This window comes from Vanellus vanellus (genome assembly GCF_965231255.1).
Source record: "Vanellus vanellus genome assembly, chromosome: 28".
NCBI classification, from domain to species: domain Eukaryota; kingdom Metazoa; phylum Chordata; class Aves; order Charadriiformes; family Charadriidae; genus Vanellus; species Vanellus vanellus.
Genome location: NC_138933.1, coordinates 1,887,748 through 1,915,241, shown reverse-complemented (window position 1 = coordinate 1,915,241; position 27,494 = coordinate 1,887,748). Strand labels below are relative to the sequence as shown.

At 68.6% G+C, this 27,494-nt stretch overlaps 2 protein-coding genes across 2 annotated transcripts in view; one reads left to right on the top strand and one right to left on the bottom strand.

Annotated features, from left to right (window-relative positions):
* Positions 1 to 893: 893 nt before the first annotated feature.
* On the bottom strand, positions 894 to 8,643 carry DCTN2 (dynactin subunit 2). The gene is made up of 14 exons (XM_082496398.1): positions 8,584 to 8,643; positions 7,388 to 7,456; positions 4,489 to 4,585; positions 4,317 to 4,378; positions 2,975 to 3,073; positions 2,735 to 2,895; positions 2,494 to 2,644; positions 2,312 to 2,377; positions 2,198 to 2,236; positions 1,974 to 2,051; positions 1,774 to 1,845; positions 1,522 to 1,624; positions 1,341 to 1,432; positions 894 to 1,229 (listed from the first exon to the last, which is right to left on the bottom strand). Exons 1-14 carry the CDS (start codon positions 8,617 to 8,619, stop codon positions 1,143 to 1,145), a joined length of 1,212 nt encoding a protein of 403 aa, XP_082352524.1. The 5' UTR covers positions 8,620 to 8,643; the 3' UTR covers positions 894 to 1,142.
* A 1,947-nt stretch (positions 8,644 to 10,590) lies between these two features.
* Positions 10,591 to 27,494, top strand: part of LOC309682402 (kinesin heavy chain-like) — a gene marked incomplete at both ends in the record, with an annotated part of 17,942 nt that continues 1,038 nt past the window's right edge. The window contains 23 exon segments of the mRNA XM_082496484.1: positions 10,591 to 10,719; positions 13,254 to 13,341; positions 13,796 to 13,869; positions 13,965 to 14,069; positions 14,169 to 14,217; positions 14,684 to 14,739; positions 14,863 to 14,950; positions 16,181 to 16,305; positions 16,707 to 16,811; positions 16,930 to 17,078; positions 18,011 to 18,159; positions 19,182 to 19,396; positions 19,865 to 19,933; positions 20,366 to 20,572; positions 22,100 to 22,246; positions 23,224 to 23,412; positions 24,164 to 24,281; positions 24,776 to 24,843; positions 25,417 to 25,526; positions 26,008 to 26,109; positions 26,842 to 26,902; positions 27,000 to 27,035; positions 27,037 to 27,072. Coding sequence (XP_082352610.1) covers positions 10,591 to 10,719; positions 13,254 to 13,341; positions 13,796 to 13,869; positions 13,965 to 14,069; positions 14,169 to 14,217; positions 14,684 to 14,739; positions 14,863 to 14,950; positions 16,181 to 16,305; positions 16,707 to 16,811; positions 16,930 to 17,078; positions 18,011 to 18,159; positions 19,182 to 19,396; positions 19,865 to 19,933; positions 20,366 to 20,572; positions 22,100 to 22,246; positions 23,224 to 23,412; positions 24,164 to 24,281; positions 24,776 to 24,843; positions 25,417 to 25,526; positions 26,008 to 26,109; positions 26,842 to 26,902; positions 27,000 to 27,035; positions 27,037 to 27,072 — 2,475 coding nt within the window.

Sequence of the window (27,494 nt, the reverse complement as noted above, 5' to 3'; positions counted from 1 at the left end):
CCAATAAAACACTCTGGGTTTGGATGTGCAGCTGCTGCCTTCGCCTCCCCGGGGGGGCAGAGGGGACCCCCGGGGGGGGGCAGAGGGAACCCCCGGGGACACCCAGGGAGGGGGCAGAGGGGACCTCTGGGGATGGGGGACCCCCAGGGAGGGGATAGAGGGGATCCATGGGGACAGGGAATCCCCTTGGGGGGTCAGAGGGGACCCCTAGGGACAGGGCACCCCCTGGGAAGGGGAAGAGGGGACCCCTGGGGGGGGTCAGAGGGGACCTCTGGGGACAGGGGACCTCCTCAGGGGGGGGCAGAGGGGACCCCTGGGGGGGGGCTGTGCTGCCATCGCTCCTTGGTGCTGGCCCAGCCATGAGCTCTGGGCCACCGGCGCGGACCCTCATTGTCACCTTCCCCCTGTGCCGACTGCCACTGGGGATGGGGACGGGGACAGCGACAGTGTCCCCCCCTCCACGGGTGCGCAGGGGCACAGGCCACCCCTGCCAGGGGACACGCTGGGGACACCCGGGGGGTGTTTGAGGTCCCCGGGGCGGGAGCGGAGCCGCTTGATCCCCCCCTGCCCGAGCCCTGCAGAGCCTGGGGGGGGGGGCGCAGGTGTCCCCCAGCCCTGTCCCCCCCCAACCCTGTCCCCGCGTGGCCGTGGGCCAGTGCTGCCCTCCCGTGGCCAGTGACCGGGAGGACATGGCTCCCACCGACTGGGACCCGACAGCCTGGAGACCCCCGGGAAGGGCTGGCAGGGACAGGGGCAGGGGCAGGGGTGGGGGCTGCCCCCCCCTTCCCCGGGGACCGCCCCCCCCGAGGTGCAGCAGGGACTATTTTGTCACCCGTGGGGGCGGCGAGCCCCCCTTTGCACCCCACAGCCCGAGGGAGACGCCGACACAGAGGCACTTCGAGCTGAGCTGTTTATTGGGGTAAATTGGGGGGGGGGGTGTACAGAGACATCCAACCCACCCCCCCCGAGGCGGGAATGGAGGGGTGGGGGGGCCCCTCCAGCCCCCCGTGCTGCGCAGGGGGTATATACAAGCAGAGGTTGGTACCTGCGGGGGGGGAGGGAGCGATTCCCAGGGGGTCGCGGCGCCCTGGGGGGGGCCAGAGGTGCCCGGTGTCGGCGTGGGGGGGGTCTCCAGTGGGCTCTCACTTCTGCAGCCGCTTGATGCGGGCGTCGATGTCCGCAAAGTTGTCCTCTACGATGGCCAAGTTTTCCTTCATCGTCTTCTGGACCTGGGCAGGGGGTGGGGGGGGGAGAAGTGGGGAGGGGGTGAGTGGGGGAGGGGGCAGGATGGGGACCCCGCTGTGCCCCCCAGTGGGGGTTGGGGGGGGGACAACACCCACCTCGGCCAACAGCACGGTGTTGTCTTTGAGAGCACCGGCGATCTCCTGCTGCGTGGTGTCGAGGTGCACCAGGACCTGCCCGAACTGTGTGGCTGGGGGGGAGGAGAACGCTCAGTCTTGGGGGGGGGACACCCAACACGGACCCCCCCCCACCCCGAGATGCTGCCCAACGCCCCCTCACCTTGCTCGTGCAGGTCCCTGAGGGTCACCAACCTCTGCACGACGTCGGGCAGGGTGCTGGCCACCGGGTCCCAGCGCTGCATCGTCTCGTAGATCTGGTGGATCTGGGGGGGGGACGGAGTGGGACAAGAAGTGTGTGTGTGTTGGGAGGGGGGGTCAGCGCAGTCTGGACGGGGCGGGGGGGCTCCACGTACCCTCCTGCCACGCTGGGGTGGCCTTTGCCCCCCTCCCGCCGCCCCCCCCCAGCTCTTACCTTGCTCTGCGTATCGGCGTCTTGCACGGTCGCCTTGTGCTTGGCAATCTCGTTCACCTTCCCCAGGACGCTCTGGGTGAAGGAGAGGGGGGAAGCAGACGTGAACCCCCAAATCCAGCAGTGCCCACCCCCAGTTTGGCCAGTGCTGTCCCCACAGCCCCATCACACCCACCTCTGCGTGTGTGCCCCCCCCCCCTCACCTGCAGCCGGGCTTCCACTTGGTCCAGCACGGCCACGTCCAAGATGTTGACCTTGGCCTGCAGGACCTGCACGGCGTCCTGGGGAGGGAGAGGAGGGTGAGGGGGGGCCACGGCAGCACCCCGGGACTGTCCCCCATCCTCTGTACCCCCCCGCCAAGTGCTACGGGCACGGGGGGGGGGGGGGAAAGGGACCCCGTGTGCCCCCCACCCCCTGCCTGACTCACCACGAGACTGGTGCCCTTCAGCCCGACCAACAGCGGGTTCTGTGGGGAGGGAAAACGGCGTCAGTGGGGCAGGATGGGGGGCAGGATGGGGGGGCAGGACCCCCGGCCCCTCACCTGGCTGTCGGGCTCGCACCGCACCGTCGCCTCCAGCTGCGCCAGCCGCTTCTCCAGCTCCGCGATCTGGGGAGGGGGAGAGAGGAGGAGGGGGCTGTGAGACGGTAGGACGCACCGTTTTGGGGTCGGGCATGGTGTGTTGTGTCCCCCCCACCCCCCCACCTCACGCTCCCCTCCCTCACCTTGGCGGTTTGGGCAAACTGGTCCTGCTCCGGCCTCCAGTACAGCTCAAAGGTGACGGCGTCTCCGGTGGGCGCCGCCGGGGCTTTGGCGGTGCTCTTCCCCGGCGTTGCCTTGCTGCACTTGGCCACCTCCAGCTGCTGCAGCAGGCGCCTGGGACGGAGGGGGGGCGACAAAAAAGGTGGGCTGGGGGGTCCCAGCATCCACCCCACGAGCTCCCCGGGGTCCCGGGACCCCACTCACTTGGCCAAGGCGCCGTCGGGGTCGGCGAAGTCTATGGCCGCGGTGGGACCCAGCAGCTTCTCCAAGTGGCTGGAGACCAACTGCTGCTTCAGACTCTCCACCTGCCTGGCCAAGGCCATGGGCGTCAGCTCCTCCTCCGCCGCCGACTCCTTCACCGTGCTCTGTAGGAAAGGTGGCCCTGTCACCCCCCCTGCCACCACCCCGCCACCCCACCGGTCCCCAGGTAGGGGTGATGCTCACCTGGATCTGCTCCACCTCCCTCACCAGCTCCTGCACCTCGTGCTGCAGCCGCTGGTACCGCTGCTGGGGCGTCTCTTTGGCACCGAGACCCTCACCGAGCTGCGGGGAGAGGAAGCGGGGGGGGTCAGGCGGGGGTAGTGGGACGCTGGTACCCAACCGCCCCCAGTGCCCACCCATTATTGGGTGGGAAGGTGAGAAAAGGGAAGGAGCAGGGAGAACAGGGCGGCGAGACCCTCAAGAGAGGTAGGAGCAGCCTCGTGTTTGCAGGAACGTGGTCCTCAGGTGGGACCTCAGAGATCCCCGCTGGAGGGACGAGGCAGCAGGACACGAGCGGCCCAGGAGGGTCCCGAGTGACAATGTCCTCCTCCTCCAAGTGACAGAGGAGAAAATGAGGAGAGGGGCTCTGCTGGAGCTCATCTTCACCAACAAGGAGGGGCTCGGTGGGGACACGGAGGTCGAACTGGAACTCCACCTGGCCAGGGATGTCCAAGGCTTCCAAGAAGGGCTTCCGCGAGCACCCGGGTGGCAGAAGGACAGCGAGGAGAGAGGTGGGCTCGCTGCGGAACGAGGAGGGGGCCCTGGGGACGCAGGAGGTGGGTGGGAAAGGCTGAGGCACTCAAGGCCACCCTTGTCTCCATCTCTACCGGCCCCACCGGCCTTCAGGAGTCCCAGGCCCGGGGAAAGGCTGGAGGAAGGTGGACAATCCTTCCATGGAAGAGGATCAGGTCAGGGAATACTTTAGGGAACGGGGCGCCCAGCAGTGCAGGATGCGCCCGCGAGGGCTGAGGGAGGTGGCTGACGGCACCACAAGGCCACCACCCTTCATGCGCTCTGATGGGTGGCGGTGACTGGGGGAAGTGCCAGAGGTCTGGAGGAAAGCGAACGTCACCCCCATCTTCAAGCGGGTCAAGAAGGAGGACCCAGAGAACCACGGGCCGGTCACCCTCACCGTCTTCCCTGGGAAGGTGGTGGAGCAGCCACTCCTGGAAACCATTTCCAGGCACAAGAGCAACAAAAAAGATCATCAAGAGAAACCAGCACGGCTTCACCAAGGGGATGGTGCGCTCGACCAACTCCATGAACTCCTACGGTGAAGGGCCCGGTCGGGCAGACACGGCCAGAGCGGTGGGCATTGTCCGCCCGGACTGCAGGTCGGCCTTTGACACCGTCTCCAGGAGGAGGTGCTGGGCCGGGCCGGACGAGCAGGCAGCGACACGGACCGAAAGCGGCCCAACAGCGAAGCCCAGAGGATGGGGATCATCAGCCCAACGTCTAGTTGGAGGCCAGTAAGGACCAGTGTACCCCAAGGGGCGGCTCAGGTCCCCACGCACTCTGCACTCACGATTTCATAGTCCCCGGACTCGTAGCCCGTTGTCCTGGTCTTGCCGATGCGGTCGGAGAAATCTGGAAGAGGAAGAGCAGGGTGTCACCCCAAGGTACCCAGGGCGGCTGTGCCCTCCCTGGCGTCACCTCCGGCTCCCCACAGCCCGATCTGTCCCCCCCTGTGGGCTCACCCACTCCCTCGGTGCCCAGGCGCTTGTCCCTGAACTTCTCGTAGGCGGCGTTGGGGTTGATGATGAGGTGCTCCACGCTGGTGCTGGTGAGCTCCTCCTGCGCACAACGCCCGCCGTTAGGGACCAGGCAGCCGCCGGGGTTTGGTGGCAGAGCTGCCGCCCTCCCGGCAGCGCCAGCGGCCGTCTGGGGCCGGCGCTGGGGAGAGGGTGGGCAGTAACGGGGTGGGGTAGGGGGGCAAAGATGGCCCCGTCCTGCCCAAGATAAGGGCACAGCCCCCAGGGACTGACAGGCAGGGACGGACCCCAGCGAAGGGTCTGGCCAGGGCAGCGGGGGCTGTCCAGGAGGTGGCATGTCCCCAGGGACTGGTGGGGGGACATCGGACCCCTGGTCTGGCCCGGTGGGTTGGACACCCCCCCCACCTTGAGGGCAAGCGTACACTGAGGCTCGAAAACTTTCAGCAGCCCCATGAGCAGTCCCAGGAAATCCGCTGCTGAGCCCACGCACACCGCGGGCAGCCGGGACGGCCGGAGCTGCCCCACGGCCGCATTTTGGGGTGGCCCCACCACCCTGGGGGGCGGGGGGGGGGGCATCGGGGGGTGTGGTGGGACTTCAACCCCTCTGACACCAAAGGGGCTTTGCCCAGAGCCCGGCAAAAAGAAGGGCTGAAGCGCTTTCGGGGAGCCCTGGCGCGCTGCGGCTGGAGAAGATGGGGTGAGAGCAGCGTGAGCAGCGTGAGCAGTGTTAAGGGGGGGTGAGGGGAGGGGGGGGGCGTCCAGCCTGGGGGGAGGCAGCGGTGAGCGCCCCGAGCAGAGCGCAGGGTTACGGCGTCCGACGGACGGGCTCTTACCAGCTCCTTGCGTTTCCCAGAGGTGAGAAAGTCAGAGCAAGGTTAGGAGGAGATGGAGGGGGGGGTGTAGGAGGGGGGAGAGAGAGACAAAAATCGCGTTAGAAGGTTTGTCCCATGCACGGCCCGCCGTCGCCCGCGTCCCTGCGCCGAGGCCGCTTGCCGGGGTGGCCCCGCTGGCCCCATGGCGAGGGCTGAGGAGCCATGCGGGGGACGCGGGGGCAGCGGCGGGCTGGACCCCTCGGCCGGGCACCCCAAGGGGGGGTCAGCTGGGGCTGGGGGCAGCCGGGGCCGCGCTGGTGGAGGTGCCCAGAGAAAGAGTGGGAGCAGGATGCGGCCAGAGTCTGGGGGTGACGCGGGCAAGCCCCTGCTCCGATAACCCCCTCCAGCTCTTCTTTTCCCCTGGAGAAGTGGGGGAACGTGAGCAAAGCCTGGGGGGCAGGACGGGCCCCCACGGAGCACCCAACGCCCGGCAGGTCCCCGGGGGTAGGAGGGAGGCACTGGCTGAGGTCTGGGGGGGGTAAGACCCCAATGCCGGTCCCTGGAGGGACACGAGCTGTCCCCTGCTTAGCAGCCACCCCCATGCGGTGCTGGGGACTCAAGCGCGGGCCCCCCTCGCCTGCCCCGTGTCCCGCTCAGCCCCACAGCGAGGAGGCAGGAGGGGGCTGCGGCAGGATGGCAGCCTGGGCAGCACCCCCCTGCGCAGGCAGCATCACTGGGGGGGGGCACGGACCCGTCGTGGGGGGGCCAAAGGGTCCCGAAGGAGAAGGAGGGCAGCGCGTGCAGGCAGGGCAGATGCAGAGAGAGCGAAGGGGAGAGCAGGGAGGCAGCGGCGGCAGCACCGTGGCGCACCCCGGGGACCCGCAGCCGCTGCCGGCTGCTTCCCCTCCGCCCCACGGCGGGGTGACCCCCCCCAGCCTCCCCCCCGGCCGGGAGCAGGCGACGGCAGCCACAGGCAGCGGCGACGGGACCCCGCGCGCGTCTACCGGCATGCAAAAAAAAACCCCAAATCAACCCCCAAAACCGGCATGCAAACCCAGAAAGCAGCGAACGGGCTTACTTGTGCAAACTAGTGTCCAGGCAAGGTGGGGAGCAGGGAGGGGGGAAGAGCAGGAGGGGGGGGAAAACTCAGGTCAGTTCAGCGCACGAGAGCCACGAAACACAACGAAGCTGCGCGAGGGGCTCCCAGGGGAGAGGAGACGACAGCAATTAAACCCCCCCCGGCAACCTTATCGCCTCCTGCCTGCAGCGGGGGCCGTGCAGGAGGGGAAACATCGGGGGAGTCAGCGGTGCAGCACCCCTCGATTCTCAGACACCATTTCGGCGTGACGGAGACGACTTTGGGTGGAAACGACCTGTTTCAGCACATCTTGCCGCCCCGGCCCTCGCAAGGGATCTCTCTGCGCCCTCAGAATTGGGGGCCGGGTGCCCGGAGTGCCCCTCGCCGGGGAGAAGCCGGGTCTCGCCTCCGCAGCGCCGAGGTGCCGCTCTCCCCTCACCGGCACGGTGGTCCCGGGGAGGGGGGGGACACCCCGAGGCGCCGTTTGTGCCGTGATCCACGAGCACCCGTTGGCTTTCAGCCTCAGCGGCGGAGCCGGGGGTCACCACGCAGCCCCGGCTGCACCCCTCATGCCGTGCCGGCCTCGAGGACGTGTCCCCGGTGTCACCCCACGTCAAAGCCACCACGTGGTGGTCCCCACAGGTCTGCGGGACCCCACCGCCATTCCGAGATTTTATGGGGGCGAACCCCCCTCACCAGGCCCCCCCTCGTCCTCCGTGCGCTGCCCACCGAGCACTGCCCCTACAAAGCCATGGGGGGAAAATGGGGAGGAGGGGCTTCTCGGCCCCCCCCAAAGCACCGACAGGCTGAGAGATGGGGGTGGCGCGTCGGTGGGGACGTGTCACCGTGGGGCAGGGTGGGGGACACACACACGTGGCACTGCAGGGGCGCGTGCGGGGGACGGGAGCCGGTTCCCTGCTGCGGTGCCGGCTGGGGGCTGGGGGCACGGCCGGCTGCCCCCCGCCCCACGGCACGGCCCCCGGCGAGGCCTTACCGCCTCGAACTCGGCCTGGTCGTCCTCGGGCAGGTCGCTGGTCTCGTAGACGTCAGGTTCGTTCCTGGCCTGGGGGACAAAGGGGCCGCGGTGACACCCCGACTCCCCTCCGCCGCTTATCGTCCCTTTGTGATCGAATACCCCACAACTGCCCCAAACGGGCTTCAGCCCACAGCCAACTGTGCCCCCCCCCCCCCCCGACTCTACATCCTTTCTGGACACCCCCCAGACACCCCACTTACTGCCCCCGTCCCCCCGATACCTCCTCCCAATGCCCCGGGATCTCACGGGTACCCCAATCCCCACAATCGCCCCAAATACCCCCAATACTCCCAACCCCCCCGAGAGACGCCCGATTCCCCCCCTCCTGACCATCCCCAGTACCCCCCAACTCCCCAAACTCCCCACTTACAGCCCCAGCTTCCCCAGATCCCCCCCAAATCCCCCCCCCCAGGTGCCCCGGACACCCCCATTCTCCCCAAATGCCCCATTTACTGACCCAGAGCCCCCCCATCCCCTCAGACCCCCCCAAAACCCCCCAGTTCCTGCAGCTCCCCTCAATCCTCCCAGACCCCCGGGCCCCCTCACCACCCTGAGACCCCCCCGATCCCCTCAGACCCCCCCCGATCCCCTCATCCCCCTCCGATCCCCTCATTCTCCCCAGGCCCACTGACCCCCCCGGGCCCCCTAATTCACCCCCCCCCCCCTCCGATCACCTCAGGACCCCCGACCCCCTCAGACACCCCACATCCCCCTGACCCCCCCAGAGCCCCCGATCCTCTCGGACTACCTCAGTACCCCCCGATCCCCCCAGACTCCCTAATTCTCCCCCAGACCCCCCTGATCCGCTCAGACCCCCCCCCTTAACCCCATCAAACCCCCCCGACCCCCCGTATCCGCTCAGACCCCCCCGATCCCCTCAGACGCCCCCCCTTAACCCCATCAAACCCCCAGACCCCCCCGATCCCCTCAGTACCCCCCCAACTGCTCAGGCCCCCCCAGACCCCCTCATTCTCCCCATGGCCCCCTCATCCCCTCGGAACCCCCCGGGCCTTCCCGACCCCCCCATTCTCCCCACGGCCCCTTCATCCTCTCGGACCCCCCCCCCGACCCCCTCGGACCCCCCCAGACCCCCTCATTCTCCCCGCGGCCCCCTCAGACCCCCCCGAGCCCCCTGGGCCCGGGCCCGCACTCACGATGCCGGGCAGGTCGGCGTACTTCGGGTCGGCCATGGCCGGGGGTCGGTACCGGGGGGGGGGTCGGTACCGGGGGGTGTCGGTAACGGGGGGTGTCGGTAGTGGGGGGGTCGGTACCGGGGGGGGTCGGTACCGGGGTCCGAGAGCGCCGCGCAGGGCCGGGGCGGGCGGGGCCGATCTCGCGAGAGCCGCGCGCGGGGCGGGGGCGGGAACGGAGTGCGCGGGGGCGGGGCCTGCTGGGAGGCGGGGCCCTGTCGAGGGCGTGGTCTGCGCGGGGCGGGGCGGGGCTTGTCGGGGAGGCGGGGGGATAAGGGGAGGGCACGAGTGGGAGACACGGGGGGCCATGTGGGGAGACACGGGGGGGCACAGGGGGGAGACACGGGGGGGCACGGGGGGGATGGGAGGGAGACACGGGGGCACACGGGGGCACACGGGGGGGACAAAGGGGTTCACGAGTGGGAGACACGGGGGGGCACACGGGGGGGCACACGGGGGGAGACACAGGGAAGCACATGGGTGGAGACGCGGGGGTTCACGAGTGGGAGACACGGGGGGGCACACGGGGGACACACAGGGGGAAGCACACGGGGGGACACACGGGGGTTCATGAGTGGGAGACACAGGGGGAGAAAAGGGGGGGTACACACGAGAGGGGTCACACCGGGGTTGCACACGAGTGGGTGCACAGGATAGGGGGGACACGGGTGGGTACCGTGGGGGGTTGCAGGGGGGGTGCGCGGGGGTGACACGGGGGGAGCCATGGGGGGAGACATAGGGGGAGACATGGGGGGAGACACGGGGGGAGGGGGGCACACGGGCTGTTTCACAGGGGTCCACGCGGGGGATGCTCACGGGGGGGGGCACAGAGGGGTACACACCGGCTGGGTTGCATGGGGGTGCACACGGGGGGGCTGCCCACTGCCGCCCGTGGGAGTGCCGCCGGGCTGAGCCCCGTGCAGGTACCCCTGCGTGTTTTGGGGGGGGGGCGTGGGGGGCTGTGCCCCCTGACCGCGCGTCCCTGCCCCCCCGCCTGGACCCCCGGGCCACCAAGGACACGAGTGTGCCCGGCCTCAGCGCCGGGGGGACGGACGGACATGAGTCAGGACCTTTGGCTTCCCGCGTGGGGGAGGGGGGCTGAGCCGGGGGGGGGGGGCAATGGCACAGCCGGGACAGGGTCGCCACCGTCCTGCCCCCCTCCCCCCCCCCCGCAATGAATCAGCAGTTTGGGGGGACGGTTCCCAGGGCCGGGCGTGTCCGCGCCCCCCCCCATCTCCGTCCACCTTAAGAGCCGCGGGCAGCTCCACCTTAATGCGGGGGGGGGGGGGCGGGTGGCGTGTACGTGCGGGGGGGCGGCCTCTCCGCACCCCCCACCCCCCCCATCACCCGGTACCGGGGCTGCAGTGGCGACAGCAGCGCGGTCACTGGAGCAGGGGCAGCGGGAGCGCTGCGGAGCATCCCCCCCCCGGCCGGCACCGCCCTCCCGCCCGCATCCTGCATCCCCGGGCAGCATCCTGCATCCCTGGGTACCACTCAGCATCTCTGGGTACCACTCAGCACCTCTGGGCAGCATCCTGCATCCCTGACAGCATCCTGCATCCCTGACAGCATCCTGCATCCCGGGGTACCAGCCGGCATCCCTGGGTACCACTCAGCATCCCTGGGCACCACTCAGCACCCCTGGGCAGCATCCTGCATCCCTGACAACATCCTGGATCCCTGACAGCATCCTGCATCCCTGGGTACCACTCAGCATCCCTGGGTACCACTCAGCATCTCTGGGTACTACTCAGCACCTCTGGGTACCACTCAGCATCTCTGACAGCATCCTGCATCCCTGACAGCATCCTGCATCCCTGGGTACCACTTGACCCTTAGCTTGTAACCTTCATCCCTGGGTACCACCCGCCTCCCCGGGTGACAACACCCTTGGGCCCCCCACTCCGGCCTCCCCCAAAACTCTTCTCCTCGAAGTTCCCCGCCCAAAAAAACCTCCGGTCCCCCCCCGCCATGGCCGAGCCCAGCACCGAGTGCAGCATCAAGGTCCTGTGCCGGTTCCGGCCCCTCAACCAGGCGGAGATCCTTCGTGGGGACAAATTCCTGCCCGTCTTCCAGGGCGACGACAGCGTGGTGGTGGGGGTGAGTGCGGGGGGTGGGGGGGCGCGGGGAGGGCACAGGGACACCCCCCACCTTCCCAGCCTCGGGGGGGTGGCAGGGATGGGGGGCACAGCTGGAGGGGGGGGGAGAGGACAGACAGGGTGGGGGGTAACCGGTTTGGGGGGGGTGACAGTGAGCTGGGGGGGGCAGAGCGTTGTTGGGGGGGGAAATCGCCCTGGGTGTGGTCAGTAGCTCTGGTGCCCAAATGCCCCCCCCCCCCTCCCCGGGGCGTTTCCCCTGCCCCCCCCCCCCCCCGCATGCCCCTCCCTTACCGCCCCCCCCCCCCCCCCCGCCTTCCATTTCTAAGGTTCCCGGCACTCCCAGTTTCCCCCAGTTTGGCCCAGTGCCGGGGGCGGGGGGGGGGGGGAGTTGTTTACAATGAGCGGAGACGCCCTGACCCCCCCCGGGGGGGTGTGGGGGGAGCACGATCGGGCCCCGAAGGCCGCACGGGGGGGAGGGGAAGTTTGCCGCAGATCCCCCCCCCCCCCCGCTGCGGCCCGGCCCTTTGTTAGGGGGTGAAGCCTGGGGGGGGGGGTGGTGGTCAGGGACCGCGGCCGAGCCCCCCAATATAACACCTTCCCCCCCCATAACGCCCCCCCTCCCTTTGCATGGGGCCGGTACGGGGGGGGTTCTCCTGCACGGAGGGCCCCGCCCGGGCTGAGCACCCCGGCCCTGGGGAGGGGGGGAAGATGTGGGGATCCTTGGGGTGATGGAGGGGGCGGTGGGGACCCCCGGGGGGTGCAGTGGGGCGGGGTGGGGGGGGTTGGGGTGTGGGGGGGACTGTGTCGGCTCCGTGGGTGGTGTTGTGTCGCTGTGCGGTTGTGCCGGCGCAATGCGGGGTGTTGCGTGGGGCGGTTGTGCGGAAAAGGGGGGGGGGGGAGCGGTGGGGGCTGCGTGGGGTGGGGGGGGACGGGACACGGGGGGGTGGGGGTGCGTGACCGTGGGCGGGTGGGGTGGTTGTGTCTGCGCCGCGCTGCGGCGGTGGCGCTGGGCCGGGGGGGGTCGGGGGGGAGGAAACGGGGGGGGGGGGGGCAGGTTGGTGTGACCGTGTGTCCCCCTGTCCGTGGGTCCCCCTGTCCGTGGGTCCCCGTGTCCCCGTGTCCGCGTGTCCCCGCGGTGGCTGCGGCGGTTCAGCACCGGGGCCTGGACAGCTCCCGGCCGGGGGGGGCGGGGGAGAACGGGTGGGGTGTATGGGGGTCTGTGGGGGTCTATGAGGGTCTGTGGGGGGACTGGGGGTGTATAGGGGTCTATGGGAGGGCTGAGGGGACTATGAGGTCTGTGGGGGTCTATGAGGGTCTATGAGGATCTATAAAGATCTATGGGGGTCTATGAGGGGGCTGAGGGCTTTATGGGGGGCCGGGGGTCTATGGGGTTTATGGGGGGCTGAGGGGTCTATGGGGGGCAGTGGGGGTGTATGGGGGTCTATGGGGTGACTGAGAGGACTGGGGGGGTGTATGGGGCTTATGGGAGTCTATGGGGGGACTGAGGGGTCTATGGGGGGGCTGAGGGGTCTACGGGGGGGCTGAGGGGTCTATGGGGGGCAATGGGGGTCTATGGGGGGCTGAGGGGTCTACGGGGGGTCCATGAGGATATATGGAGGCTGCAGGACTATGGAGGTGTATGGGGGGCCTGGGGGTCTGTTGGCCGGGGGGAGGAGGTTTGGGATATACGGGGGTGTATGGGGTTGTAGGGGGGGCTGGAGATTTATGGGGGGCTGAGACGTCTGTGTGGATCTGTGGGGGTTCATGGGGCTGTATGGGGCTCTGTGGGGGTCTGTGGGGGTCTATGGGGCTGTATAGGAGATCTGGGGGTCTATGGGTGTGTATGGAGGGGCTGAGGGGTCTCTGGGGGTGTATGGGGGATTGGGGGTCTGTGGGGGTCTATAGGGGCCTGTGGAGGGGCAGAGGAGTCTATGGGGGTGTATGGAGCCGTATGGCCCTGAGCCTACGGGGGGGTATGGAGGGTATATGGGGCTGGGGGGGGAGGTCGGGGGTATGTGGGGTTAAGGGGGGTGGTAAATGGGGGGACTGGGGGAGGTGTGGGGTCCTACGGGGTAGAGGGGATTATGGGGGGTTGGGGGCGATGGGGGGCTGGGAGTGTAATGGGGTACATCGGGGAGCCTCAGAGGGCCTGGGGGGGCTTAGAGGGGCTATATGGGGGGGGTGGGGTTGTCTGAGGACATATGGGGGGAACGGGGGTCTATGGGGGAGCGTATGGGAGGGGAGAGGGGTATGTAGGGGGCTGGCAGGGAAGGGGGGGCTGATGGTATAGGGGAAGTAGGGGGGGCATGTGTGCGTGGGGGGGTCTATGGGACAGGGGGGTATAGGGGCTGCGTGAGGACCCCCCCCCTCCCTTACTGGGAGAGACCTCCCACCTCCCTTACTGGGCTTCACTGGAACTTACTGGTCCCCCCGTCAAGGGGAGCCCTGAGGCTGGCACAGCCCCCCGCACCCTGGGGGGGAGGGGGGGGGTCCTCTCCTGGCCACTGACCCCCGTGTCCCCTGTCCCCCCCCCAGGGCAAACCCTATGTCTTCGACCGCGTCTTCCCCCCCAACACCACGCAGGAGCAGGTCTACCACGCCTGCGCCATGCAGATCGTCAAGGGTGAGGGCCGGGGGCCTGGGGGGGCCCTTGGGGGGGGGCCGGGGGGGGTCCTGTCTGGGGCACCCTCCTCCAGGGGACCCCCAGACCCATGGGGACATATGGGGGGTGCTGGGGGGGATGACGGGGGCAGGTTGGGGGGCTGACGCTGGCAGGGGGAGATGCGCGGGGGGTCCTTGGGGGGTGTCCAGCAGGAATTTGGGGGGGGGGCTGCAATCTCCGGGGGTTCCGGGGGTACCTGGGAGGTCTTTTGGGGGGGTCTCAGGGGTCCTTGGGCATCGCTGGGGGTCCTGGAGGTGATCTCGGGGGGGGGGTGGGTGTCACAGGGAGTCCTTGGGGGGTCCCTCAGGGGAGTCCCTCGGGGTTTGGGGGGGGCGAGGAGGTCCCTGAGGGTCCTGGGAGGGGGTTTCTGGGGGTCCCTGAGGGGCTGTTCCCCACCCTCACCCCCTCCCCACAGACGTTCTGGCCGGGTACAACGGCACCATCTTCGCCTACGGGCAGACGTCGTCGGGCAAGACCCACACCATGGAGGTGAGGGGGCCGGGGGGGCGCCGGGGGGGGGCTCAGCACCCCCTGGGCCCCCCCTGGGTGCTCACCCCCCCCCCTCCGCCCCCCCTCCCCCCCAGGGCAAGCTGCACGACCCCCAGCAGATGGGCATCATCCCCCGCATCGCCCAGGACATCTTCAACCACATCTACTCCATGGACGAGAACCTCGAGTTCCACATCAAGGTGGGGACTGGGAAGGACTGGGAGCACTGGGAGGTCGGGTCCTGACCCCCCCCTCACACCCACCCCCCCACCGTGACACCCCCAATTCCCTCCCACCAGGTTTCTTACTTTGAAATTTATCTGGACAAGATCCGGGACCTGCTGGACAGTGAGTGGGGGGCGGCGGGGGGGGGGACGGCACTGGGAGGTACTGGGTGGGTATTGGGATGCGCTGTGGGCACTGAGAAGCTTGGAGGCACTGGGGAGCACTGGGAGGGACTGGATGGGTACTGGGGAGCACTGGGAGGGAGTGGAAGGGTATGGGGGAGCACTGGGAGGGAGTGGAAGGGTATGGGGGGGCACTGGGAAGCACTGGATGGGTACTGGGGAGCACTGGGAGTCAGTGGAAGGGTATGGGGGAGCACTGGGAGGGACTGGATGGGTACTGGGGAGCACTGGGAGGGAGTGGAAGGGTATGGGGGGGCACTGGGAGGGAGTGGAAGGGTATGGGGGGCACTGGGAGGGAGTGGATGCGTACTGGGGAGCACTGGGAGGCACTGGATGGCACTGGGGGCTCCCAGGGCGTGTTGGGGGCTGACCCACCCGCAGCCCCCTCACCCCGTGTCCCCCCCCAGTGACCAAGACCAACCTGTCGGTGCACGAGGACAAGAACCGCGTTCCCTACGTCAAGGTGAGGGGCGGCTCGGAGGGTCCTGTGGGTGGGGGACCCCAAGGGGGACCCCCAGAGGGGGCGTTGGGGGGGCTGAGCCCCCACCCCACACCCACCCCCCATTGCCCCCCCCCCCCCCCCCAGGGCTGCACCGAGCGCTTCGTCTCCAGCCCCGAGGAGATCCTGGACGTGATCGATGAGGGCAAATCCAACCGGCACGTGGCTGTCACCAGTGAGCACCCTGGGGACACGAGGGGGGGGGACACGCAGAACGAGGTGGGGGGCTATGGGGTGCCGGTCCCTGCTCTGCAGGGTACTGGGGGGTGTCTGGGGTGCTGGGGGGCTTCTGGGGTGCCATGGGGGCACCATGGGGTCGTTGGGGCGCCATAGGGGTCCCTGGGACATCATGGGGTCCCTGGGGTGCTGTAGGGTCCCTGGGGGGCTCTAGGGGACATTGGGGGCCCATGGGGGTCCCTGCAGCATCATGGGGTCTTTGGAGCATTGTGGGGGTCCCGGGGGTGCCACAGGGATCCCTGGGGTGCTGTAGGGTCCCTGGGGTGCTGTAGAGGTCATTGGGGTGCCATGGGGGTCCCTGGGGTGCTGTTGGGGTTCCTGGGGCCCCGTGGGGGTCCCTGCAGCATCACGGGGTCCTCAGAGCATTGGGGGGTGTCCCTGGGGTGCTGTGGGAGTCATTGGGGTACCATGGGGGTCCCTGGGGTCCTGCAGAAGTCATTGGGTCACCATGGGGGTCCCTGGGGTGCTGCAGAGGCCATGGGGTGACCATGGGGGTCCCTGGGGTGCTGTAGGAGTTATTGGGGTACCATGGGGGTCCCTGGGGTATTGTGGAGGTCCTTGGGGTGCTATAGAGTGCCTGGGGTCCTGCAGAAGTCATTGGGTCACCATGGGGGTCCCTGGGGTGCTGTAGGAGTCATTGGGGTGCCATGGGGGTCCCTGGGGTGCTGCAGAGGCCATGGGGTGACCATGGGGGTCCCTGGGGTGCTGTAGGAGTCATTGGGGTGCCATGGGGATCCCTGGGGTGCTGTAGGGTCTCTGGGGTGCTGTAGGAGTCATTGGGGCACCAGGGGGGTCCCTGGGGCACTGGGGGGGTCCCTGGGGTGCTGTAAGAGTTGTTGTGTCACCATGGGGTCCCTGGGGTGCTGTAGGAGTCATTGGGGCGCTGTGGGGGTCCCTGGGGTGCTCTAGGGGCTATTGGGCTACCATGGGGGTCCCTGGGGTGCTGCAGAGGCCATGGGGTGACCATGGGGGTCCCTGGGGTGCTGTAGGAGCCATTGGGGCGCCACGGAGTCCCTGGGGAATCCCGGGGTCCCTGGAGCGCGGTGGGGGATCCGTGGGGCGCCGTGGGGTCTCTGGGGCAGGGTGGGGGTGCTGCGGGGGTCCCGCGGGGCTGGGGGGGCGCCCGGGGCCGGCGGTGTGGGGGTGCAGCCTCTCCCCGTGCCCACAGACATGAACGAGCACAGCTCCCGCAGCCACAGCATCTTCCTCATCAACATCAAGCAGGAGAACGTGGAGACGGAGCAGAAGCTCAGCGGGAAGCTCTACCTGGTCGACCTGGCCGGGAGCGAGAAGGTCGGGGGGGACACGGGCCTTGGGGGGGTGCTTGGCCTGGGGGGGCTCTGGGGTGGGGGTCTTTGGGGGTCCCTGGGTTGCGGTATGCGGGACTGTGGGGGGAGGTTGGGTGGAGGAGGTCCCCAAGGGTGATGTTGGGAGGGTGGGGGCCTTGCGGGGGGGTCCGCGGGCTGTGGGACGTTGGGGTTAGGGGTCTTGGGGGAGGGGGGGGCTTTGGATGAAGGGTCTTGGACTGGGGGTCTCCGGGGGTCTACTGGTTAGTGGCATCCTTGGGCTTGGGGGTCTTGGGGGGGTTCCTGGGCTGGAGGTGGCCCTGAGGGGGGGGTGTCCCTGGGGTGGGGGTGTCCCTGGGAGGGGGGGAGGGGGCCCCATGGGGGTCTCTGAGCTGCCCGGCCCCACAGGTCAGCAAGACGGGGGCCGAGGGGGCGGTGCTGGACGAGGCCAAGAACATCAACAAGTCATTGTCGGCGTTGGGCAACGTCATCTCGGCTCTGGCCGAGGGCACGGTGAGACCCCCCCCGTGCGTGTCCCCCCCCTCCGCCCCCCACCCGCCTCCTGTGCCCCAGGGACCATGGGGCTGGGGGGGACGGACCCCGCTGAGCCCCCGTGCCCCCCACCCCGCAGAAGGCCTACGTGCCCTACCGGGACAGCAAGATGACGCGGATCCTGCAGGACTCGCTGGGGGGGAACTGCCGCACCACCATGTTCATCTGCTGCTCTCCCTCCAGCTACAACGACGCCGAGACCAAATCCACCCTCATGTTCGGGCAGAGGTACGGGAGGGGGCGGAAAGCGGGGTGGGGGTGGTCGGGGTGACCACCTGGGGCGCCCCTCTGCACCTCAGCTGCACCCCAACGGCGCCCCGTGCACCCGCTGGGTCCCAACTGCACCCCAACGGCACCCATTGTACCCCAATGGCATCCCAATGGCACCCATTGCACCCCAAATTCACCCCAGTGGCACCCATTTCTCCCCAACTTCACTCCAACTGCACCCCAACGGCACCCATTGCACCCCAAATTCACCCAAACTTCAACCAATGGCACCCATGGTATCCCAAATTCACCCCAACCACACCCCATTGCACCCATTGTACCCCAAAGTTACCCCAACGGCACCCATTGAACCCCAAATTCACCCCAGTGGCACCCATTGTACCCCCAATTCATCCCAATGGCACCCATTGCACTCCAACTGCACCCCAACGGCACCCATTGTACCCCAAATTCACCCAAACTTCAACCAATGGCACCCATTGTACCCCAATGGCACCCCAATGGCACCCATTGCACCCCAAATTCACCCCAGTGGCACCCATTTCTCCCCAACTTCACTCCAACTGCACCCCAACGGCACCCATTGCACCCCAAATTCACCCCAACAGCACCCCATGCACCCATTGCCCCCCAACTTCATCCCAGCTGCACCCCAAGAGCACCCCTTGCCCCCCAACTGCACCCCCTGCACCATGACAGCACCCCCACACCCCCCAGGCCACTGTGACCCCCCCCAATACATCCCATGGGGGGGGTGGGGGGGGCTGTGTTGGGGGTCCCCAGACCCGGGAAGGGGAACTGGGGGGAAGGTGGGTCCTGCGGTGGGGGTCGCTGGGGTGGGCCCTTCGGGGGGGGGTCGCTGGGAGACACTGCCTGGAAAGGGGGAGCAGTGGGGGAGGTCCCAGTTGAGGGGTGTCTGTCCCCCCCAGGGCCAAGACCATCAAGAACACGGCGTCGGTGAACCTGGAGCTGACGGCGGAGCAGTGGAAGAAGAAGTACGAGAAGGAGAAGGAGAAGAACAAAGCGCTGAAGGAAACCATCGGGAAACTGGAGGCTGAGCTGAGCCGCTGGCGGAGCGGTGAGGGGGGGACCCCAACGTCCCGGGGGGGGACACACAGGACCCCCCATCCCACCCATCCCATCCCCATCCCCACCCCATCCCCATCCCACCCATCCCATCCCCATCCCATCCCCATCCCATCCCCATCCCCATCCCCATCCCCATCCCCATCCCCATCCCCATCCCCATCCCCATCCCACCCATCCCATCCCCATCCCATCCCCATCCCATCCCCATCCCCATCCCCATCCCCATCCCCATCCCCACCCCATCCCCATCCCACCCATCCCATCCCCATCCCATCCCCATCCCCATCCCCATCCCCATCCCCATCCCCATCCCCATCCCACCCATCCCATCCCCATCCCATCCCCATCCCATCCCCATCCCCATCCCCATCCCCATCCCCATCCCCACCCCATCCCCATCCCACCCATCCCATCCCCATCCCCATCCCCATCCCACCCATCCCATCCCCATCCCATCCCCATCCCATCCCCATCCCCATCCCCATCCCCATCCCCATCCCCATCCCATCCCCATCCCCATCCCACCCCCATCCCATCCCCATCCCCACCCCCATCCCATCCCCATCCCCACCCCATCCCCATCCCATCCTCATCCCCATCCCCACCCCATCCCCATCCCCATCCCCATCCCCATCCCATCCCCATCCCATCCCACCCCCATCCCATCCCCATCCCCATCCCCATCCCCATCCCACCCCCATCCCATCCCCATCCCCATCCCATCCCCATCCCCATCCCATCTCCATCCCCATCCCCATCCCATCCCCATCCCATCCCATCCCATCCCATCCCATCCCATCCCATCCCATCCCATCCCATCCCATCCCCATCCCATCCCATCCCATCCCATCCCATCCCATCCCATCCCCATCCCATCCCATCCCATCCCATCCCCATCCCCATCCCACCCCCATCCCATCCCATCCCATCCCATCCCCATCCCATCCCATCCCATCCCCATCCCCATCCCATCCCTGTCACCGGATGGGGAAACTGAGGCGCTGTCCCCAGGGGAGGCCGTGCCCGAGACGGAGCAGCTGAGTGGGGCGGAGGCGGAGGCGGAGGCCGGGACGGGTGAGGGGACGGGTGAGGGACCGGGGACGGGACCCCCCGGAGAGACCCCCCTCAACGACAACACCTCCTCCATCGTCATCCACATCTCCGACGAGGAGCGCCGCAAGTACGAGGAGGAGATCCGCAAACTCTACAAGCAGCTGGATGACAAGGTGGGGAACCCCCCCAGACCCCCCCGGCTCCCCCGGGGACCCCCCAAAGACCCCTCGAGATCTGCCGGGACCCCCCCCGGACCCTTCAGACTCCCCAGAACCCCCAGGACCTCCCAGTTCCCCCCAGCGTCCCCCAGGACCCCCCAGTCCCCCAGGACCTCCCAGTCCCCCCAGGACCTCCCAGTTCCCCCAGCATCCCCCAAGACCCCCAGGACCTCCCGGCCCCCCCAGCGTCCCCCATGACCCCCAGCACCCCCAGGACTCCCCAGTCCCCCCAGGACCTCCCAGTCCCCCCAGCATCCCCAGGACCCCCAGGACCTCCCGGCCCCCCAACGTCCCCCATGACCCCCAGCACCCCGGGTCTCCCAGGACCCCCTGGCAGCCTCCAGCCCCCCCCCCCCCCGCCCCCCCCTGCCCCCCGCAGCCCCTCGGGGCCGGCCGGTGCGGACCCTCCTGTGCCCCCCCCAGGATGACGAGATCAACCAGCAGAGCCAGATCATGGAGAAGCTGAAGCAGCAGATGTTGGACCAGGAGGAGGTGAGGGGTACCCCCCCCTGCCCCCCCCCCTCCCCCATGTCCCCCCATCTCCGCCTGACTGACCCCACAGCCTCACCCAGACCTCCTGGGACCCCCACCCTGACCCCCTGGGACCCCCCTGGGACCCCCACCCTGAGCCCCTGGACCCCCCTGGGACCCCCACCCTGACCCCCTGGGACCCCCCTGGGACCCCCACCCTGACCCCCTGGACCCCTCTGGGACCCCCACCCTGATGCCCTGGACCCCCTTGAGACCCTGACCCCTTAGACCCCCCTGGGACCCCCACCCTGACCCCCTGGGACCCCCCTGGGACCCCCACCCTGACCCCCTGGCCCCTCCCACACTGAGTCCCTGGGACCCCCCAGCATGACCCTGCTGTAACTGGTCTGGGACCCCCACGCTGACCCCCTGCACCCCCCTGGACCCCCCCAGGTGCTGGCAGCGGCGCGGGGGGGCGGGGAGGCGGCGCGGCGGGAGCTGGCGGCGCTGCGTGCCGAGCACGGGGCGGCCCGCGCCGAGGTGGCGGAGGTGCTGGCGGCACTGGAGGAACTGGCGCGCAGCTACGACCGCAAAGCGCAGGAGGCCGAGGACACCGGGCGCCACAACCGCCGGCTGGCCGACGAGCTGGCCCGCACCGAGGTGACCCCCCCGGGACCCCCGGCTGCGACCCCCGGCGGGCACCCGACTGGGATTCCCAACGGGACCCTACTGGGAACCGTGGTGGGCACCCAACTGGGAGCCCTACTGGGAACCCCACTAGACCCCATTGGGAGCCCCAAAGTGACGCCTCAACTGGGAACCCCACTACAACCCTACTGGGAATCCCCATGGGGACCCAACTGGGAGCCCTACTGGGAACGCCACTAGACCCCATTGGGAGCCCCGAAGCAACTGCTCAACTGGGAACCCCACTGCAACCCTACTGGGAACCCCCATGGGCACCCAACTGGGATCCCTACTGGGAACGCCTGTGGGGACCCAACTGGGAGCCCTACTCAGAACCCCCACTGTGATCCCCAAATGGGGTCCTCAACTGGGAACCCCACTGGGACCTCACTGGGAACTCCAATTGCCAGCCCAACTGGGATCTCTACTGGGATTCCCACTAAACCCCATTGGGAACCCCAAATGGGCTCCTCAACTGGGAACCCCACCATGACCTGACTGGGAACCCCCAATGGGCACCAGCTGGGATCCCCACTGGGAACCCCAGTTGCTACCCCAACCAGGATCCCTACTGAGACCCCCACTGGGACGCCCAAACTGGTTCCTCAACGGGGAACCCCACTGGGAAACCTACTGGTGACCCTCAGTGTCCCACTGGGACCCCACTGGGAACCTTGACTGGTCCCACTGGGACCCAGACCAGGAGTCAGCTGGGACCCCCACCAGCACCCCAGCTGGGACCCCCAGAGCCAGGATCCCCCCAAACTGGGACCCCCACACCAGTGCTCCAATACCACACTGGGATCCGATGGTTGGGTCCCCCAGCCCCAAACTGGGACCCCCAGCCCCTGAACCAGTGACCCGCAGAGCCCGGTCCCCCAGGTCCAAACTGGGACTCCCAGACCCAAACTGGGATGCTCTGGGCCAGGGATCCCCCAAAACAGGAGCCTCCGACCTGGGAGACCCCTAAACCCCAAACCAGACCCCAAAGAGGGGACCACCCCCCCAAATCGCATCCCGAGAGGGCCCCCCCTTCCCAAAGCGGACCTCAGAGGGACCCCCCACTCCAAACACACCCCAAAGAGGGGACCCCCACCCACCCCTCAAACCAGACCCCAGAGAGGACTCCCCCAAATCCAGACCCCAAAGAGGGACCCCCCAAACCAGACCCCAAAGAAGGATCTCCCCCCCAAACACACCCCAAAGAGGGGACCCCCACCCACCTCTCAATCCAAACCCCAAAGAGGGACCCCCCAAAACCAGACCCCGAAGAGGGACCCCCCACTCCAAACACACCCCAAAGGGGGGACCCCCTCCCCCAAAACCAGACCCCAAACTGGGAGACTCTCCCATTAAACTGGGATGCCAGATTTGGGATGCTCCTTGGGTGCTCCACCCCACGGGTGGAGCGGGCGGGATCTGGGGGTGCCGGGGGGTGCCGGGGGGTGCCGGGGGGTGCCAGGGGGTGCCGGGGGTGCCAGCCCGGGCCGTGCCCCGCAGGCGACGACGCTGTCCCTGGAGACGGAGCTGGAGCGGGTGCGGGAGCTGGGCGGGCAGCAGCGCAAGCGGGCGGCCGAGGTGCTCAACGGGCTCATGAAGGACCTGAGCGAGTTCAGCCTCATCGTGGGCAACGGCGAGATCAAACTGGTGAGGGGGCACCTCTGCCCGGCCGGGCCCGGCCATGCCATACCCGTGTGGGTCACGCCCGTGCCATGCCATACCCATCACGTCATGCCCCTTCCATGGCATACCCATGTGCTTCGTGCCCCTTCCATGTCATACCCGTGTGGGTCACGCCCGTTCCATGCCATACCCATCACGTCATGCCCATTCCATGTCATACCCATCACATTTTGTGCCCATTCCATGTCATACCCCTGTGCCTCATGCCCCTTCCATGTCATACCCATGTGCCTCGTGCCCGTGCCATGTCATACCCATCACATTTTGTGCCCCTTCCATGTCATACCCCTGTGCCTCATGCCCATTCCATGTCATACCCATGACACGTCACGCCCCTTCCATGTCATACCCATGTGCCTCGTGCCCGTTCCATGTCATACCCATCACATTTTGTGCTCCTTCCATGTCATACCCGTGTGTGTCACGCCCGTTCCATGCCATACTCATCACATCATGCCCGTGCCATGTCATACCCATCACATTTTGTGCACGTTCCATGTCATACCTGTGTGCGTCACGCCCATTCCACGTCATACCCATCATGTATCACGCCCATTCCATGCCATACTCATCACGTCATGCCTGTTCCATGTCATACCCATCACATTTTGTGCCCCTTCCATGTCACACCCATGTGCATCATGCCGATTCCATGTCATACCCATGTCACGTCATGCCCATTCCATGTCATACCCATCCCGTGTTGTGCCCATTCCATGTCATACCGACACGGAATGCCCATTCCATGTCATACCAATGCATGTCGTGCTCATTCCATGTCATATCTGTCACATTTTGTGCCCATTCCATGTCATACCCATCAAGTTTTGTGCCCGTTCCATGTCATACCCATGCGCGTGTTGTGCCCGTTCCATGCTGTGCCCGTGCCATGCCATACCCGTGCCGTGCCGTGCTGACCCGTGTGCCGTGCCCGTGCCCAGCCGGTGGAGGTGAGCGGGGCCATCGAGGAGGAGTTCACCGTCGCCCGGCTCTACATCAGCAAGATCAAGTCGGAGGTGAAGTCGGTGGTGAAGCGGTGCCGGCAGCTGGAGAACCTGCAGGTGGAGTGCCACCGCAAGATGGAGGTGACCGGGCGCGAGCTCTCCTCCTGCCAGCTCCTCATCTCCCAGGTGGGCTGGGGACGGGGACGGGGACGGGGACGGGGACGGGGATAGGGGGACAGACCCGGGGGCTGCCACCGCCGGGCACCTCCCCGCAGCGATGCCGCTGCTGTGGTGACCAGTGGGTTTGGTGGCCCCAGGGTTTGGTGGAACAGGGCTTTGGTGACCAGTGGGTTTGGTGGCCCCAGGGTTTGGTGGAACTGGGCTTTGGTGACCAGTGGGTTTGGTGGCCCCAGGGTTTGGTGGAACTGGGCTTTGGTGACCAGTGGGTTTGGTGGCCCCAGGGTTTGGTGGAACTGGGCTTTGGTGTCCCCAGGGTTTGGTGGCCCCAGGGTTTGGTGACATTGGCGTTTGGTGGCTCCAGGGCTCAGTGACCGCAGGATTAGGTGGCCATAGGGTTTGGTGACCCCGTGGTTTGGTGGCCCTGGGATTTGGTGACCTCAGGGCTTGGTGGTCCTGGAGTTTGGTGACTGCAAGATTTTGTGCTCCCGGGATTTGGTGTCCCTGGGGTTTGGTGGCCGAATAGAGCTTTGGTGACCCCGGGGTTCAGTGGCCCGAGGGATTGGTGGTTCTGGAGTCTGGTGGCCCGAGGGATTGGTGGCCCCGGGGTTTGGTGGTTCTGGAGTCTGGTGACCCCGGGGTTTGGTGATCCAGGGGTTTGGTGGCCCTGCGGTGGGGCGAGGGGGTGGCCCTGGGGGCGGCGGGGGGGCGGTGGCCGCGTGCCCCTGGCCAGCGGCGGTGGCTGAGGTCGGTCCCGCAGCACGAGGCGAAGATCCGCTCGCTGACGGAGTACATGCAGACGGTGGAGCTGAAGAAGCGGCACCTGGAGGAGTCCTACGACGCTCTGAGCGAGGAGCTGGCCCGGCTGCAGGCCCAGGGTGCGGGGGGCCGGGGGGGCACTTGGGGGGCCGGGGGTCCTCAGGAGGGTGGGGGTCCAGCAGAACTTGGGGGGCTGAGGGCATGGTGGGGCTGGGGGGCCATAGGGGGGTCGCAGTGGGGCTCGGGGGGCTGGGGGGCATGGTGGGCTTGGGTGGTATGGGGGGCCTGGGGGGGTCTTGGGGGGCTGGGGGTCTCAGGAAGATGAGGGTCCAGCAGAACTTGGGGGGCTGGAGGGGTATGGAGGGGCTGGGGGGGGCGTGGAGGGGTCTTGGGGGTCTGGGGGACTCACAGGGGGGCTGGGGGCACGCTGGCACTTGGGGGGCTGAGGGGTATGGAGGGGCTGGGGGGCCATAGGGGGGTCGCAGTGGGGCTCGGGGGGCACGGAGGGGGTCGGGGGGCTGGGGGGCACGGCCTGTGGGGCTGGAGGGGCTCAGGGGGCCCGGGGGGGGGTCCCTGGCGTGTCCCCCCCCCCAACGTGAGCTCTGTCCCACAGAGACGGCGCAGGGGGTGGCGCGGAAGGAGCGGGAGCAGGATGAGACCCCCGACACCGACGAGGTCAAGGTTAGAGGGGGCGGGGGGGGGGGGGCACCCCGGGGGGCACTGGGGGGCGTCCGGGGTCCCTGAAGGGTGTAGGGGGCCCGGGGGGGGGGGGGGGCAGCTGGGGGTCCTTATCCTTATGGCATGTGGGGGTATGGGGGTGAGGGGGTGCTGGGGGGTGCGGGGGGTCCCCAGGAGGAGTTGGGGTCCCCGGGGAGTGTTGGGGTGCAGAGATGGGGGGGGGTGTCCCTGGGGGGTGTCGGGGGGCCCGGGGGGTGTTGGGGTTCTGGGCTGTGGGGTGCCAGGGGTGCAGGGTCCCGGGGATGTTGGGGTGCTGGGGGGCATTGGGGTGCCGGGGGTGCGGGGTGTGGGGATGCGGGAGGTGCGGGGTGTGGGGTGCGGGGTGTGGGGTGCAGGGTGTGGGGTGCGGGGTGTGGGGTGCAGGGTGCGGGGTGCGGGGTGTGGGGTGTGGGGTGCAGGGTGTGGGGTGCGGGGTGCGGGGTGTGGGGGTGTGGGGTGCGGGGTGCGGGGTGCGGGGTGCGGGGTGTGGGGTGCGGGGTGTGGGGCGGCGGTGCCCCGGCTGAGCGGGGGGCGCAGAAGGCGCTGGAGCTGCAGTTGGAGAGTCAGCGGGAGGCGCAGCACAAACAGCTCACGCGGCTGCGGGATGAGGTCAACGAGAGGCAGAAAACCATCGACGAACTGCGGGAGTGAGTGGCCCCAACCCCGACCCCGACCCCGTCCCCGTCCCCGTCCCCGACCCCGACCCCGACCCCGTCCCCGACCCCGTCCCCGTCCCCGTCCCCGACCCCGACCCCGACCCCGACCCCGACCCCGTCCCCGTCCCCGTCCCCGTCCCCGTCCCCGTCCCCGACCCCGACCCTCACCCCAGCCCCAATCCTGACCCTGACCGCGTCCCTGTCCCCATCCCCGTCCCTGATCCTGTCCCCATCCCCAATCCTGATCCTGTCTCCAACCCCGACCCCATCCTTGACCCCAATCCCATCCTGGTCCCTGTCCCCAACCCCGTCCCCATCCCCATCCCCGTCCCTTCCCTGGACTCACCCCCGGCTGGATGGAGGTGGGGTGAGCAGATGCTGTCCCCCGCGGCCCCGTCTGTCCCCCTGACCGTCCGTCCATCCCTCCGTCCCTCTGTCCGTCCCCCCGTCCGTGGGTCTGTCCGGCCGGCAGCCTGAACCAGAAGCTGGAGCTGGAGCTGGAGAAGCTGCGCGCGGAGCACGAGGCGCTGCGGGGGGAGGAGCGCGCCAAGGCCGCGCGGCTGCAGGAGCTCACGTGAGCCCCCCCAACCCCCACCCCCCACCCCGGGGGGGGCCCCGGCACCCCAACCCCCCCAACCCCCACCCCCACCCCAACACCCCCAGAGGTGTCACCCCCAGGACCCCCCCATCACCCCTGAGACCCCCAACATCACCGTGGGACCCCCCACATCACCATGGGACCCCCAATGTCACCCCTGAGACCCCCCCATCATCCCTGAGACCCCCCCATCACCCCTGGGACCCCCCACATCACCATGGGACCCCCAACACCTCTGGGGACCCCCAATGTCACCCCTGGGACCCCCAACATCACCATGGGACCCCCCCCATCGCTGGGACCCCCCCAGGACCCTGTGCCACCTCCAGGAGCCCCGGGACCCCCAACCCCGCGGGAGCCTTGGGGACCCCCCCAGCACCCCCAACATTACCGGGACCCCCCACCCCATGGGGAGAAGACCCCACACCGCCGTGGGGCCCCCTCTCAGCCCCCCCCCAAAGACCCCCGAGGCCCCTCCAAGCCCCCAGGACCCCTCAGCAGCCCCCCCGCCCCCCCCGGCATCCGTGTGCCTCCCCTGAGCCCCCCCCAAAACCCCCAAACGCCCCCTCCACCCTTGGGGTGACCCCCCCCACACCAACCTTGGGGTGACCCCCCACCCTCGGGGTGACTCCCCCCCAACCTGGGGTGACCCCCCCCCAACCTTGGGGTGACCCCCCCCCCTCGGGGTGACCCCCCGCCTCCCCCCAGGTTTCTCTATGAGCGCCACGAGCAGTCCAAGCAGGACCTCAAAGGGCTGGAGGAGACCGTGGTAGGTGGGGGGGGGTGGGGGGGTGTCTGGGGGGGGGTTGGGGAGGTCTGGGGGTCCCCGTGCCCCCCCTCACTCCTGCCCCCCCCCCTCCCCCCAGGCCCGTGAACTCCAGACCCTCCACAACCTGCGCAAGCCTGTTTGTTCAAGACGTCACGACTCGAGTCAAGAAAGTGAGGGGGGGGGCAAAATGGGGAGGGGGGCGTGTGTAAAAATGGGGGGGGGGAAATAGAGGGGGAGTGGGTAAAAATGGGGGGGGGGGGGCGCTGAAAGTGGGGTAAGGGGAGAGAGTGGGGTGGACATGGGGGGTGGGAGGGAGGGGGAGTTGGGGGGAGGTCCTGGCTGGGGCGGGGGGGCGGGGGGGGGGCAGCCTGGGGTGGGGGGTCCCGGTTCAGATGGGGGGGTGTGTCTCATGGCAGGTGGGGGGGCGCCAGCCCAAATTTGGGGGGGGGGTGTCCCATCGTGGGTATCATTGGGGGGTCTCTCACAGGTGGGGGGGGGCAGTCTGGGCAGGGTTGGGGGGCTCAGGTGGCTGGGGGGGGGGGGGGTCCCAGTCTGGGCATCGCGGGGGGGGGGGGCGGCTGGGCCAGTTTGG

Coding starts and splice junctions, on each gene's coding strand:
- DCTN2 (XM_082496398.1), bottom strand. CDS start 8,619: ATGGCCGACCCGAAGTACGCCGACCTGCCCGGCATC. Junction 2,896..2,974: donor GGGAGGTGGAGCAGATCCAG/GTGAGCATCACC, acceptor CCTTTCCTACAG/AGCACGGTGAAGGAGTCGGC. Junction 2,378..2,493: donor AGTTTGCCCAAACCGCCAAG/GTGAGGGAGGGG, acceptor CCCCCTCCCCAG/ATCGCGGAGCTGGAGAAGCG.